General features: G+C 43.7%; 1 protein-coding gene and 1 long non-coding RNA gene across 6 annotated transcripts in view; one reads left to right on the forward strand and one right to left on the reverse strand.

The window, feature by feature from the left end:
• Window positions 1-3,026: 3,026 nt before the first annotated feature.
• MTRF1 (mitochondrial translation release factor 1) overlaps window positions 3,027-15,778 on the forward strand; it is a 28,059-nt gene continuing 15,307 nt past the window's right edge. The window contains exons 1-2 of one of the 5 annotated variants that reach the window (XM_073345947.2): window positions 11,384-11,507; window positions 15,173-15,612. In XM_073345947.2, the coding sequence (XP_073202048.1) occupies window positions 15,195-15,612 (418 nt within the window). In that variant the 5' untranslated portion in view covers window positions 11,384-11,507; window positions 15,173-15,194. Of the gene's footprint in view, window positions 3,189-11,383; window positions 11,508-15,172; window positions 15,613-15,778 lie in introns of those variants that run through there. The other 4 variants (XM_073345938.2, XM_073345958.2, XM_073345976.1 and 1 more) reach the window with 4 other exon arrangements.
• Window positions 7,265-10,153, reverse strand: LOC140911896 (uncharacterized). Its single transcript, XR_012159186.2, has 3 exons — window positions 9,301-10,153; window positions 9,021-9,121; window positions 7,265-7,670 (listed from the first exon to the last, which is right to left on the reverse strand). It is a non-coding gene; the product is annotated as an uncharacterized LOC140911896 (long non-coding RNA).

Here is a 15,778-nt window from a genome sequence, read left to right on the forward strand (position 1 = left end):
TGGATGCATTCAGTGGAAAATACAGTGAGGAGATTTATATACAGAACATGAAACAAGGGGTGTGTCACGGTTCCTCCCCCACTCTGAACTCTAGGGTACAGATGTGGGGACCTGCATGAAAAACCTCCCAAGCTTATCTTTACCAGCTTAGGTCAAAACTTCCCCAAGGTACAAAATATTACACCTTGGACTGGCCGCTACCACCACCAAACTAATACTGGTTACTGGGGAAGAGCTGTTTGGACGCGTCCTTCCCCCCAAAATACTTCCCAAAACCTTGCACCCCACTTCCTGGACAAGGGTTGGTAAAAAGCCTCACCAATTTGCTTAGGTGACTACAGATCCAGACCCTTGGATCTTAAGAACAATGAACAATCCTCCCAACACTTGCACCCCCCCTTTCCTGGGAAATGTTGGATAAAAAGCCTCACCAATTTGCATAGGTGACCACAGACCCAAACCCTTGGATCTGAGAACAATGAAAAAGCATTCAGTGTTTTACAAGAAGACTTTTAATAAAAAATAGAAGTAAATAGAAATAAAGAAATCCCCCCTGTAAAATCAGGATGGTAGATATCTTACAGGGTAATTAGATTCAAAAACATAGAGAACCCCTCTAGGCAAAACCTTAAGTTACAAAAAAGGTACACAGACAGAAATAGTTATTCTATTCAGCACAATTCTTTTCTCAGCCATTTAAAGAAATCATAATCTAACACATACCTAGCTAGATTACTTACTAAAAGTTCTAAGACTCCATTCCTGTTCTGTCCCTGGCAAGCGCAGCATACAGACACAGACCCTTCGTTTCTCTCCCTCCTCCCAGCCTTTGAAAGTATCTTGTCTCCTCACCGGCCACCCCGGTCAGGTGCCAGCGAGGCCACCCCCAGCCTCCCAACCCTCCACAGGCGAGAGGAGCCCTCCCCTGGCCAGGAGGGATTTCAAAGGGGTTTACCCTTCCCTTTATATTTATGACAGGGTGTTATCATACACACTGTAAGGAGAGTGATCACTTAAGATGAGCTATTATCAGCAGGAGAGCGGGGCGGGGAGGGGGAAGAAAACCTTTTGTAGTGATAATCAAGGTGGGCCATTTCCAGCAGTTAACAAGAACGCGTGAGGAACGGGCGGGGGGGGAATAGTTTTACTTTGTGTAATGACTCATCCACTCCCAGTCTCTATTCAAGCCCGAGTTAATTGTATCCAGTCTGCAAATTAATTCCAATTCAGCAGTCTCTCATTGGAGTCTGTTTCTGAAGTCTTTTTGTTGTAATATTACAACTTTTAGGTCAGAGATCGAGTGACCAGAGAGATTGAAGTGTTCTCCGACTGGTTTATGAAATGTTATAATTCTTGACATCTGATTTGTGTCCATTTATTCTTTTACGTAGAGACTGTCCAGTTTGACCAATGTACATGGCAGAGGGGCATTGCTGGCACATGATGGCACATATCACATTGGTAGATGTGCAGGTGAACGAGCCTCTGATAGTGTGGCTGATGTGATTAGGCCCTATGATGGTGTCCCCTTAATAGATATGTGGACACAGTTGGCTTTGTTGCAAGGATAGGTTCCTGGGTTAGTGGTTCTGTGGTGTGGTGTGTGGCCGCTGGTGAGTATTTGCTTCAGGTTGGAGGGCTGTCTGTAGGCAAGGACTGGCCTGTCTCCCAAGATTTGTGAGAGTGATGGGTCGTTCTTTAGGATAGGTTGTAGATCCTTGATGATGCGTTGGAGAGGTTTTAGTTGGGGGCTGAAGGTGATGGCTAGTGGCATTCTGTTATTTTGTGTGTTGGGCCTGTCCTGCAGGAGGTGACTTTTGGGTACTCTTCTGGCTCTGTCAATCTGTTTTCTTCACTTCAGAAAGTGGGTATTGTAGTTGTAAGAATGCTTGAGAGGGATCTTGTAAGTGTTGGCCTCTTGTCTGAGGGGTTGAAGCAAATGCGGTTGTATCGTAGAGCTTGGCTGTAGACAATGGATCATGTGGTGTGGTCTGGATGTAGGTAGGCGTAGCGGTCAGTAGGTTTCCGGTATAGGGTGGTGGTTATGTGACCATCGCTTATTAGCACTGTAGTGTCCAGGAAGTGGATCTCTTGTGTGGACTGGTCCAGGCTGAGGCTGATGTGGGATGGAAATTGTTGAAATCATGGTGGAATTCCTCAAGGGCTTCTTTTCCATGGGTCCAGATGATGAAGATGTCATCAGTGTAGCGCAAGTAGAGTAGGGGCATTAGGGGACGAGAGCTGAGGAAGCGTTGTTCTAAGTCAGCCATAAAAATGTTGGCATACTGTGGGGCCATGTGGGTACTCATAGCAGTGCTGCTGATTGGAAGGTATACATTGTCTCCAAATGTGAAATAGTTATGGGTGAGGACAAAGTCACAAAGTTCAGCCACCAGGTTTGCTGTGACATTATCGGGGATACTGTTCCTGACGGCTTGTAGTCCATCTTTGTGTGGAATGTTGGTGTAGAGGGCTTCTACATCCATAGTGGCCAGGATGGTGGTTTCAGGAACACCACTGATGGATTGTAGTTTCCTCAGGAAGTCAGTGGTGTCTGGAAAATAGCTGGGAGTGCTGGTAGCGTAGGGCCTGAGGAGGGAGTCTACGTAGCCAGACAATCCTGCTGTCAGGGTGCCAATGCCTGAGATGATGGGGCATCCAGGATTTCCAGGTTTATGGATCTTGGGTAGCAGACAGAATACCCCAGGTTGAGGTCCTAGGGGTGTGTCTGTGAGGATTTGTTCTTGTGCTTTTTCAGGGAGTTTCTTGAGCAAATGCTGTAGTTTCTTTTGGTAACCCTCAGAGGGATCAGAGGGTAATGGCTTGTAGAAAGTGGTGTTGGAGAGCTGCCTAGCAGCCTCTTGTTCATATTCTGACCTATTCATGATGACGACAGCATCTGCTTTGTCAGCCTTTTTGATTATGATGTCTGAGTTGTTTCTGAGGCTGTGGATGGCATTGTGTTCTGCACGGCTGAGGTTATGGGGCAAGTGATAATGCTTTTCCACAATTTCAGCCTGTGCACGTCGGCGGAAGCACTCTATGCAGAAGTCATCAAAGATGCACTGCAAGAACCACCAGGGTGCCAATGCTTGAGATGATGGGACGTCCAGGATTTCCAGGGAAAAGGAACCATCTGAAGGATAAAGTGATTCTTCTTATGTTTTGTGAGAGACAAGGTGGCTGAGGTACTATATTTTATTGGATCAACTTCTGTTGGTGAAAGACAAGCTTACATAGAGCTCTTCATAAATTAACGTTCAAAAACAGAACTATAAAACCCACATTCTCTGCATTGGCTGGCATCCCTTATATAAAGATGATTTTTTTCCAACTTGTCAAAGAAGATGAATACTTTGACATACACTTCAAACACAGTAATAATCAGTACAGTTTTCCAAAGAACTAGGCCACGGGCTAAAAAAATTCCATTTTCCACACCCTAGTACAATATCTTACTCACCTGCACTCAGGGGTTGCAACCCCCATTCCAAAGTAGGAGTTAGAGTTGATGTTTGCCTACAGTGGCCAAAGACCATACTAGTAGCCTGGAATGCTGGCATAATAGCTAACCTGTCCATTCTGACATATGGCTGTCAACATAGAGGGGTTGCACCTAAGGTAGGTGCATCATTAGGTTGTTAATGCCCTTATGGGGCAGTACAGGCTCTGGATCCGAAGACTGGGAAGGATTATGCTATGTATATTTCTGTCTCTGGAGAGAAGAAGAGGGAATTTTGAGGTGAGTGCATTTCTAGGGATTGCAGAAAATATGGGGTATATTTTGTATAAAACTAGAAGAGAATTAAGATACACACTATGAATCGGTCATACATGAATAATAAAATATTCCTTTTCCTGGGGAATTTTTATTTATTATACTCTTTAGAGACTGCTCTGAAACAACCACAGTGCAAGCCATATGGCTATGCTTTCCCTCTACAGTTATTCAGCACATAGACATTCCCTATAGGAGGTGAGCTCAACCTTTTTATGCTCACCCAGAGGGTTAACAAATTTCACCAACTCCAAATGACTCAGTCAGCTCTTCCTCATTTCCACAAGTTACGTTCCACATACACCCCAACCTCCCTCAAAAAAAATAGCTGGTCTGAGGTCATTAGGAACATAAGAATGGCCATACTGGGTCAGGCAGCATCTCGTGCCAGATGTTTCAGAGGGAATTAGCAGAACAGGGCAATTATCACGTGATCCATTCCTTGTCATGCAGTTCCAGCTTCTGGCAGACAGAGGTTTAGGGACACCCAGATTGCGGGGTTGCATCCCTAACTATTTTGGGTAATAGCCACTGAGGAGCCAATCCTCCATGAACTTACTCATTCTTTTTTGAACCTCGTTATACGTTGACAACTTCACAACATCTGGCAATGAGTTCCACAGGGTGACAATGTGTTGTGTGAAGAAATACTTCCTTATGTTTGTTTTAAACCTGTGGTGTATTAATTTAATTGGGTGACCCCTGGTTCTTGTGTTACGTGAAGGGGTAAATAACACTTCTGTATTTACTTTTTCCACACCTTTCATGATTTTAAAAACCTCTATCATAGCCTCCTAGTTATCTCTTTTCTAAGATGAACAATAACAGTCTTCTTAATCTCTCCTCATATGGAAGCTGTTCCATACCCCTAATCATTTTTGCTGCTCTTCTCTGTACCTTTTCCAATTCTAATATATGTTGCTTGAGATGAGGCAACCAAAACTGCACACAGTATTGAAAGTGTGGTGTACCATGGATTTATATAGCGACATTATGATATTTTATGTCTTATTATCTGTCCCTTTCCTATTGTTTCCTAACATTCTGTTAGCTTTTTTGACTGTCACTGTACATTAGTAGAGAACTACCCACAATGACTCCAAGAGCTCTTTCTTGAGTGGTAATAGCTAAATTAGACCCAATAATTTTGTATATATAATTGGGAATATGTTTTCCAATGTGCATTACTTTGCACTTACCAACATTGAATTTATCTGCCATTTTGTTGCCCAGTCACCCAGTTTTGTGAGATCTGTTTGCAACTCTTCGCAGTCTGCGTGGGACTTAACTATCTTGAGTAATTTTGTATAGTCTGCAAATTTTGCCAGCTCACTGGTCACCCGCTTTTCCAGATCATTTAGGAATTTGTTGAAGAGCACAGGTCCCAGGACAGATTCACTCCATTGTGAAAAAGGACCATTCTGTTCTGGAGTCTTAAAGGCCCAGATTCTCAAAGGTATTTAGGCTCCTAATTTCCATTCATTTCCTTGGGAGATAGGCACTGTTAGGGGGCTTATTCCTTCACCCACTCACTTCCCTGGTCCTTCTCGCATGAACAGAGAGCAACAATACCCGAAGTCCAAAGGTGCAAACAATTCGATGTTTATTGGGGTGAACTTCCAGCAAGCATGATTCCAGTTTCCTTCCTTAGTATCCTCCTTCCCAGCTCTGACACCACAGAGCCTTACACCTGTGTCCCTGTTCCCATTCCTACCCTTAGCAAAACATGATTCCAATTTCCTTACTCCCATTCCCTGTTCCCATCTCCCCCTTTAGCAAAACATGATTCCAATTTTCTTACCCCCATTCCCTGTTCCCATCTCACACACCCACATGCCCACCCCCACCCACCCCCACCAAAGCAACAATCTAATCCTCCAGAGCCATCCCAAGGCTCAGTGTTCCCATCATTCCTCCCCTTTTCCTTTTCTTTTACCTGTGCACACACACACACAAAATTCTGTTTTGTCTAACATCCCTTGCACTGTAATTACTCTTTTTACACAACTGTACCCCGATTACACTTCCATCTTGTACAACTAGACACAACCAGGGGCAGCCAAGTTAAACCCCTTCCATCCTTTAGTGATTTTGATTACATTACCCAAAAGTCAAATAATTTTGATCAGATTCTCTTTCTGCCTGCTGCCTGCAGCAGTCCCTTATAGACCATTTCTGTGGGAAAAGGGCCCATTTTCCCTCAGAATAGCTGTAAAGGCTTCTGTGGACAGAAGCGCAGTGGTGGTAGTAGCCACTCTACCTGACCCCCTTGGAAAATTTAATTACCAAGCTTCCATCCAATGTGAATGCACAGAGTTGCACATACAGTTACATGTATATAACTGGGTTTTATCATTAAACAAAACTTCTTTCTTGACATCTCACATAAGTAGCCAAAGTACCCTCCATTAAAACTTCAGAAAAACAAGAGTGTGGAAAGGCAGGTTGCATTTTGAAACTTTTTTTTTTTCTCCACTCCCCCAGGACCAAGTTTCAGATCCAGTCTCTAAAGGTAGTCTGTTAACTCTGCTTTTGACTTTAAACCCTTTTGTCCCAAATCATCTTTAACTACCCCTAACTAATTTACAACCCTTCAGCAGCCCTTGCTGAAGCAGCACCAAACTTGAACGATTACTGGCAGCTTCCCATAATGCTGCCCTTACTTCAAACCTCTCACAAGCAGACTGAAGTGCCTCCTTTCCCTGGAAGGCATTCAGTCCCCATGGGCAGGGACCTTCTTCCACTACCCATGTACCAAGGAGGGTGGGCTCCTCAGCCACCCCCCATCCCTCTGGGTCCCCTAACACTTCCTCCATTTCCTTTTTAATCTCATCCCAGGTTGACCTCTGTACCTGGTATGGGCCCTGGTTCTCCCTTATCCATTTATGCAAAAAATCCTTTACCCTGGCTTGCCAGAACCCGCAACTACCATCACGAGAGTTCGCGATACCCCCTCCAAGCAGCTGCGCGGACTGTTGGGGAGGGGGACTTACAGTCTGCCACTCACCTATCCAATGCGATGCATCTGAGTCACCGGCACCAAGATGTTAGGGGGCTTATTCCTTCACCCACTCACTTCCCTGGTCCTTCTCGCATGAACAGAGAGCAACAATACCCGAAGTCCAAAGGTGCAAACAATTCGATGTTTATTGGGGTGAACTTCCAGCAAGCATGATTCCAGTTTCCTTCCTTAGTATCCTCCTTCCCAGCTCTGACACCACAGAGCCTTACACCTGTGTCCCTGTTCCCATTACTACCCTTAGCAAAACATGATTCCAATTTTCTTACCCCCATTCCGTTCCCATCTCACACACCCACATGCCCACCCCCACCCACACCCACCAAAGCAACAATCTAATCCCCCAGAGCCATCCCAAGGCTCTGTGTTCCCATCATTCCTCCCATGGGTAAAAGAAAAGGAGAAGGGGAGGAATGATGGGAACACTGAGTCTTGGGATGGCTCTGGGGGATTAGATTGTTGCTTTGGTGGGTGTGGGTGGGTGTGGGCATGGGCATGTGGGTGAGGGAGATGGGACTACCAACAATGAAGTGATGTTGTGAAAATAGCTTGGAGACAGGTACCATTTAAGTCAGATGTACAATACCATTTTCCCAGAATTACTGCATTTAGTTAGACAAGGTGTGCGAGGTAATATATATATATATTTTTTGATCAACTTCTGTTGGTGAGAGAGACAAGTTTTTGAGCTTATACAGAGCTCTTCTTCAGGTCTGGGAAACTAAATCAGTGTCACTGCTCATGTTGTGGAGTTTCCATTTCAGATGGCAAAATTCAGTATCTTCCATTATTGTATGCAGTGTTGTAGCCGTGATGGTCCCAGGATATTAGAGAGGTAAGGTGGGTAAAGTGATATCTTCTTTGGACCAATTTCTGTTGGTGAGAAAGACGAAGCTTTTGAGCTTTTCAGAGGTCTGGGAAACTAATGTTACAGCATACACCAGTCATGTTATCAAAGTATATCTTTAATCTATGAAGCTGATGGACATGCTAGCCATCTTCTCTTCTGGCTAAATGAGGGAACAATTAAATGCATTTTGTTTAGGGTTGCAAGCAACCTCTTGAATTGTTGGTAATGGGAACCTCAAGGCTTCACACCCTACCCTGCCCTGCCACTTCAAACAAGGCCCCACCCTGCTCTGCCTCTTTCCCCAAGCCACCCCCATTGCTCACATCTCCTTCCCCCTACCCCCTCACTCACTGGATCGTCTCAAGGAGCCTGCCTGCAGGTAGGAGGTGGCCCCAGCTGAGCAGGGGTTGGTGTGGGTTAATGACCCAGCACCTACCCCCACCCCGTGGTAAGCAGACTTTTGGTTCAGGTGCCATTTAGGGTTATCAGTTCCCCTTTTTGACCAGACTTTCCAGTTGAAAACCAGGCACCTGCAACACTAAATGGCACCCGGACAAAGAAGCCAAAAACCGGACTCTCCGGCTATTACCTCCTATCATTTGATCCTACTGTGTTCAGAGAAACAGGACTTTGTACACATTCTTTATAAATAAACAGGATTGCATCAATTAATACTTGATTCTATCATCAGTATCTCCACCTGATGAAAACAACCCACAAGGCCCCAAATATTGGTTAACTGCTCTGATCAAAAGGAGGTAACGGTATTATAACAATATATAAATGATAATAAACTTACATAAAAATGGCCATACTGGGTCAGACCAAAAGTCCATCCAGCCCAGTATCCTGTCTACTGACAGTGGCCAATGCCAGGTGCCCCAGGGGGAGTGAACCTAACAGGTTAGGATCAAGTGATCTCTCTCCTGCCATCCATCTCCACTCTCTGACAAACACAGGCTAGGGACACCATTCCTTACCCATCCTGGCTAATAGCCATTAATGGACTTAACTTCCATGAATTTATGTAGTTCTCTTTTAAACCCTGTTATAGTTCTAGCCTTCAAAACCTCCTCAGGCAAGGAGTTCCACAGGTTGACTGTGCACTGAGTGAAGAAGAACTTCCTTTTATTTGTTTTAAACCTGCTGCCCATTCATTTCATTTGGTGGCCCCTAGTTCTTATATTATGGGAACAAGTAAATAACTTTTCCTTATTCATTTTCTCCACAGCACTCATGATTTTATATACCTCTATCATATCCCCCTTAGTCTCCTCTTTTCCAACTTATAATTGTGCCTGGTGAATTATTTGATTTCAAAACATATTAACATAAACCAGTATCTGTATAAATGATGAAGTATGGCTATACACCTGTGTTTGCGTGGAGCCTCACTGATGTCAGTGGGTCTCAGCGGAGACACAGAAGTCCACCAAATCAGAACAAGTTGTGAGACAACTCTTTACATCAGTGCCTAGACAACAGCAGAAAGAGAAGGGTTCTCTAATTCACTGAGACTGCAAGGCAGTGGCCCCAAACTGTGGGGGACGCCCCTTAGGGAGGCACAAAGGAACGTTCAGGGGGCGTGGCAGGGCTCGGGCCAGCCCCCATGGGGATTGGGGAGGGAGTACTACCCAGCCCTGCCCTGCTCACAGCTCTGCTCCGGCCCTTGCTTCAGCTGTGCCTCTGGCTCCTGGCCGTGCCTCCAGCCTCGGCTCCACACCTGGCCGTGGCCTGGCCATGTCTCCGCTCTCAGCCCTTGCCCTACCTGAGCCCCTGACTCCAGCCTTGGATCCCAGCCATGGCTCTGCTCCTGCCCCCACTCCCACACCCAGCTCCGTTCTCAGTCCCAGCCTCGGCTCCGTTTCCGGCCCTGCCCAGCTCCCAGACCCAGAACCACGCCCAGCTGTGGCCACAGCCCCAGCCCCCTTAACCCTGTCTGTGTCTCCCGCCACGGGAGCTGCGGCTTTGCTCTTGGACTTGGCTTCCAGGGGGATGTGGACAAAGGTAAAGGGGGCGCAACCCTGAAAAGTTTGGGGACCACTGCTATAAGGTATATAAGCATACAGAGATCTATGTTTCTTTTAGTACATGTCTAATTTCCATTTACAGTAATTGGGGCTCATGAATGCCTATGGAAAAATTGACACCATATATAATTATCTATTAAACATATTCTGGCATCTTTTTATATTACATAAAGAAAGTGTTTACCTTTTTTATACTACTTTCCCCTTGTCAACCAGGCTTAATAATAAATGAATCATGTTCGCTTTTAATCAAAGGTTTACTATCTTCAGATGTAAATAACTATTGTTGGCTGCCACTGGCATTACTTCTGATTTTTAAGCCAGTTTAGTAATTTATACATTTGAGTGCATGAGCTGTTTGTGACTTTCATATAATTTAATAATAACCATTATTTACCTGTCCAAGATTTTAAGCGTTAAATAATATTTTAATGCAAGAAGATAATTTGATGATTTAAAATCATCAGTGTCTAAGGCATATTCCGATGAGTGTAGGGTTTAGGGTTGAGGTGGGCAAACTACGGCTGGTGGGACCGTCCTGCTCAGCCCCTGAGCTCCTGGCCCAGGAGGCTCACTCCTGGCCCCTCCCCAGCAGCCATGCTGCTGCGTGGCGCAATACTCTGGGCGGCTAGGCTGCAGAGACCGGCCTGACACAGTGCTCTATGCTGTGCGGCACGGTGCAGCTGTCTTTCCTGGTGCAGCCGCGCTGTCAGCCACTGGTGCTCCAGGCAGCGCGGTCAGGGAGCAGGGTGAGGGGGTTGGATAGAGGGCAGGGGAGTTTGGGGGCGTGGATAGGGGTTGGGGTGGTCAGAGGGCGGGGAACGGGGGTTGAATGGGGGCAGGGATCTCAGGGGGGCAGTCAGGAAGGAGGGGGGGTTGAATGGGGTGGTGGGGGGAAGTTAGGAGCAGGGGGCAGTTAAGGGCAAGGGGTTTGGGGGCAGTAAGGGAGAAGGGGTGGTTGGATGGGGCAGGGGTCCTGGGGAGCAGTTAGGAAGGAGGGGGGATGGATGGGGCAGCGGGGGGGTCTGGGGGTGGTCAGAGGACGGAGAGCGGGGTGGTGGATGGGGCAGGGGTCCCCGGGGGGCCGTCAGGGAACAGGGGGGTTGGATGGGGCAGGAGTCCCGGAGGGGCCGTCAGGGGGCGAGAAGCAGGGGAGTTGGATGGGGGTAGGGGCGGGCCATGCCTGGCTGTTTGGGGAGGCACAGCCTCTCCTAACTGGCCCTCCATACAATTTCAGAAACGTGATGCGGCCCTCAGGCCAAGAAGTTTGCCTGCCCCTGGTTTAGGAGGACAAATTCGGTGAGATACAAATGTATGCTGAATCCCTTTCCAGAATTGGCAGTTTCTGGTGGAAAAACTATTTACTCAAAAAATTCCTGACCTGCACTACCCATAAACCAACAAGTCAAATAAAAAACCTGAAATTGATTATTCTTTGAAAATGCATGATTTTTAGTCAATCTAATGATTTTTAAGGCCCTGACTCATGTTTTTTGAATAGTTGCATCTGGCAATATTGAATTCCACACAAATGATTTATTTATATTGTTGTGCCAGCTGCTACACAATAAGGACCTTGGCTGGGGGCTTTTGATCAGTGCCACAATAAAATAAAATAATAAAAAGTAAATAATAAACATAAATAATATTTTTAGAAATTGCATATTCTCCATCTATGAGTGTGTTGCCTTTCAGGCTTATGATGAAAAAAGGGGTTAACAGCTCTGTGACTGAGGCATTCTGGGAGCTGTAGTGCTTAGCAAGAATCCTGGGAGTGGTAGTTCTTTTTCAGCCTTTCTCTTCCTCTCTGTAATGGCTGCATGTTATAAGGTAGTGTCTCCGTCTGTTCTTCTCTGGGCAAGTTTATTTTAAAATTCTGTGCTACCATTTTTTGTTGGTAAAATACCCCTCGAGGAGGGCCCTTGGTTCCGAAGGTATCATCACCTCTAGCAGTGCTGGGATGTTAGCCCTGGGAAGAGAGCTGCTGTATGGAAGGTGGCATGGAGAATAAAGAGCAAAGGGGTTAACTGGAAAATTAACTGTAACTGCATCTGGGATTTCATAACTGCATAGTGATTTTAACTTAACAAATATATTTTTCAGCTTTACAAATATCATATATTCCTATAATGATGAAGGGGTGGAAGGGAGTAGCTAGCTGGCTGAATTCCTGCTGAACTGATCACTTTAATGCTGATGAGATTTAATTGTATTGTTAGTTGTGTGTTAGGGCACCTAAAGCCTTGGATAGGTGTGTTTTAAATTGTTGTTATTCAAGTTGAAATAAATGAACCTTAACTGAAACCATCAAGTTAAAACTATTTTTAAGAATTACATTTTTCTGTTACTAATAGTGCCTTTAATTATTAAAACTGAAAGACATTTTAAAATCTAATTTACTTATTGCTTTGTTTTTTATTAGCTCTCTGATTGACTAGTATATATTCACTGTCCAATCTCAATTTTTTCACCATCAGTTTCATTTTCTGGTTCTGATGCACTACCTACAAGCCTGCAGTGTTTTGATTGCAAACATTGCAGGAGAATGCTTAATTGAAATTTTTTAAAAATTAATAGAAACAAATGTTTTGGCCATAAGTTTTGTAAAAGTTTGGTTTCAAAATACTTACATTTTGGGACAAATTTAATCTGACAACATCTATTTAAGAGAAAGATAATTATTTGTGTGTAATTATTTCTAGGCAATGCACCTGCCCAGTTTGTCTGAACCACACAGTAGTTTAAGTATCATGAAATAACCGTTTTTGTTTGTTTTTAATTTCCGAAGAGCTCAGGTGAGGCTGTATTAAAAACAATTATTGAATACTTCTGCTTTTCAGAACATCAGGTACTCTGACTCTCTTAGTGGTGTTTCATATTGTTTTTATAATGCGGTTAATTGAGTCAACATAGAAAATTGTGGACCAAATTGACCTGGCATAAGCAGCTGAAACTCTATTGACATCAATGAATCGCATCTTTTTAAGTGAAGTCTAAATTTGGGGCTGTGCAATTAAGTCCAGGGCTGTAGATGACTGACCTGATTGTGCATTGTTCTAACAGAAGCATGTCAAGATATGGGCAAGGAAAAAGATGTGTAGAACAACCCCTTGGGGCTATCAGCAGCCAAGTGTCAATTAGAGCAGCCCTCAGGTTGCTATAATTTGTACCAGGGGCTAGGCGCGACCTAGCCAGCTTGTGAATAGTGGGAGGTGCAAAGGAATTCTTCCTGATTCCGTCAATGCCTGTGACACTTGACAGTTAGGTCAACAATTTGAAATACTCCGCTTCTTGCCATGATAGGCTCGCTGACACAGTGGATGGAATTAGAGAGTTAAAGTGGTGTGTTAATAAAAGGCCTGAAGGTGAACAAAAAATATCTGCTACTGGCATACTTTGACATATATGGCATATACCTACTTGCCCACATCTGTGTCTAAGGTGTTAAAAGAAAATGACCCTGAATTTTATTTAATTGTAAAAATATTTCTGTCTCCATGAGTTTAAAAAATAGAAGATGAGACAAAGAACTCCCACTGAGATTAATATAAATAACATGGAATTTATTTAAAACAAATCTCTTGGTCTTCTGTAACTGTCTTGAGAATTTTGACTGTTGCGGGGGAAGGTTCCTTCCCTCATTCTCTGAGCCTTGCACTTTATATCAATCACACCTCTGAGAAGTAGGTGTAAAATGTTACCGTAGCAGAATAATAGCATTTTTCACAGATGTAAATACTGACGCAAGGTGCTAAAGAATCAGGCCTTCAGAAATAAATACGAGGACTTTATCCTTCATGGTTATTCTGTAGTGAGACGGTGACTATTTCTTCTTCCTACTTTCTTGAGGCAAGGTGGGAGAGGGAGTTCCTTGTTTGCTCTCCAAACCCTGTCACTTCAGGCAGTGCAATTCTTCAGATTTCTTTCTCTGAAAAGTCCTAGCATGTGGTTATCTGAGAGGGGATCTCTTCCCCTATAATCCACTGCAGTGGTTAAAATTATCTGGGATGCTCTTTATGTTGGTTTCCAGGCAGTGTCTCCTACTTCCTCCACAAACTCCAAACCTCTCCTTGTTGTGGAAGAGATGCAGAGGAAACTCTGCAGGGAACTTCATGGAATTTCCACTTGACTTAATCCATTCCTACATAGTATTTTGTTTTCTTTCTGCAAGAAACCCTAAAACTTTTTCAAACAAGTTAGTAGAAGCTTGAGTTTTCCCCTCCTAAAATGGAATTACCTGCATCTTTTGAAACAGGTCACCCAAAACCACATACACTTTTTACTTTAATTGTGTTGCAGTTCAGGATCAAGACACTTAAAAATAATGACCTCTCTTGAACCAATGCCTTGAAAAAAAGTTTTGTTAGTTGAATGAATGGCGGATTGCCAACCAAAATTAGGTGGCCTGTTTCCCCTCAAATTGACACAGGAAGGATGAGAAAATATGGACAAAGACAAAAGGACTCGCAGTATTGGCAGAGGCGGTAGGAACCCTTAGTTCCATAACGAATCCTTTCTTGTGTCACAGTCTCACTGAAGTCAATAGGACTACTTGTCAGAGTAAGGACTATTCATGTGAATATGGAATGCAGGTTTAGGCACCTTGATAGGCCACAACATTAGGACTTCCTGTTACAAACTGGAAAAGATTCTGTGATGTGAAATGTACAAACTGGTGAAGAAATAAAGACCTTTCCCTGAACAATGGCCATAATTTCCAAAAGGAATAAGTACTATGTTACTGTTCTTGCATCACGGTAGAATAGTTCAGACAAATTAGTTGTACTTAAGACTGCTTTTTTTTTATTTATTGAAATTATTGTAAGACTTTTTTTTAACTGAAATTATTTTAATTAATTAAATTATTTGTAAATTTAATTTGGAAATATATGCACAATAGGCTATGTAGCATTGTTGCAATGGCACCAATCCTGCAAACACTGATGCATGTCAGTAGTCTTGCCAATTAACCTGTTGCAAGATCAGGACCAGTGTTACTAATACACTCATGGCCATGTTCTGCTCTCAGTTACACTAGTGTAAGATTTTCTACACTAGAAAAGATTTGCTGGTATAGATATACTGGCAGAGCTATGCCAGCAACCTCCCCAACTGTAGATGCAGCTTATACCAGCAAGAAAGTTCTTTTGCCAGTATAATAGCTTAAACCAGTTCCCCAAATCAAATAAACTATACTGGCAAACTGACTCTTTTGCCAGCATAACTGTGTCTATGCTTCGGCTTTTGCCGGCATAGCTATGTTAATTGGGATGTGACTTTCTTCACACTGCTAACCAACATAGCTATGCCAGTAAAAGTTTCTAGTGTGGTCCAGACCTAAATCTGGGATGGTTCCATCTAAGGTGGAATGGCATTACTACATTTATATTGATGCAACTAAGAGCAGGATTAGACCCCTATTTAGCATTTTAAAATACATATTTTTTTAAAGCCAATGAAAAAGTGGCCCATATTGTATCTGCTTTAAATTTCAGGTGGTGAACAGTAAAAGCTGAGATGAAACCTCACGGTGGCGTTGGGCTTTTTAGAAGTCTGCTTGCTAATTGTTTTCATCGCTATCACCATCACTGCTCTCCTCTTGTTAAAAGGATAGGTCACATGATGGAACTATCTATCTTTAGGCGCAATTATTTATTAAAAATAGTTAAACCTACTCTGTCACTTAATGGTTGGTCAAGGAGATATCACCAGGATTTTAGAGCACTGTGGAAGCATGAAGCTGTGGAAAAATATCTAGAGACCTTAAACAGAGAATACCAGCGGGTTGGCCAGTTGTTAAATAGTGGCTCAATGAATGAGTATGATCGAAGCACTCTGAGCAGAAGACATAATCATTTATCCACCCTTGTAGCTGCATTTCAAGAAATACAAGAGGCAGAAAGAGAAGTTCAAGAGATAGAATCCATGTGTACAAGTAAGTAAAATGCATCTGTTTACGCAAAGCAGCTTTTTTTATGATGCAATATGCCTTATTACCCAGAATTTGAAACAAGTCACTCAGGGAGCAGTACACTAGGCACATACATTTTCCTGAGGGTCCTCCGTGTCCCTGTTAAAGCCTTCTAGATCCTCCCATTTCG

The sequence above is a fragment of the Lepidochelys kempii genome, chromosome 1 (assembly GCF_965140285.1).
Source record: "Lepidochelys kempii isolate rLepKem1 chromosome 1, rLepKem1.hap1, whole genome shotgun sequence".
NCBI classification, from domain to species: domain Eukaryota; kingdom Metazoa; phylum Chordata; order Testudines; family Cheloniidae; genus Lepidochelys; species Lepidochelys kempii.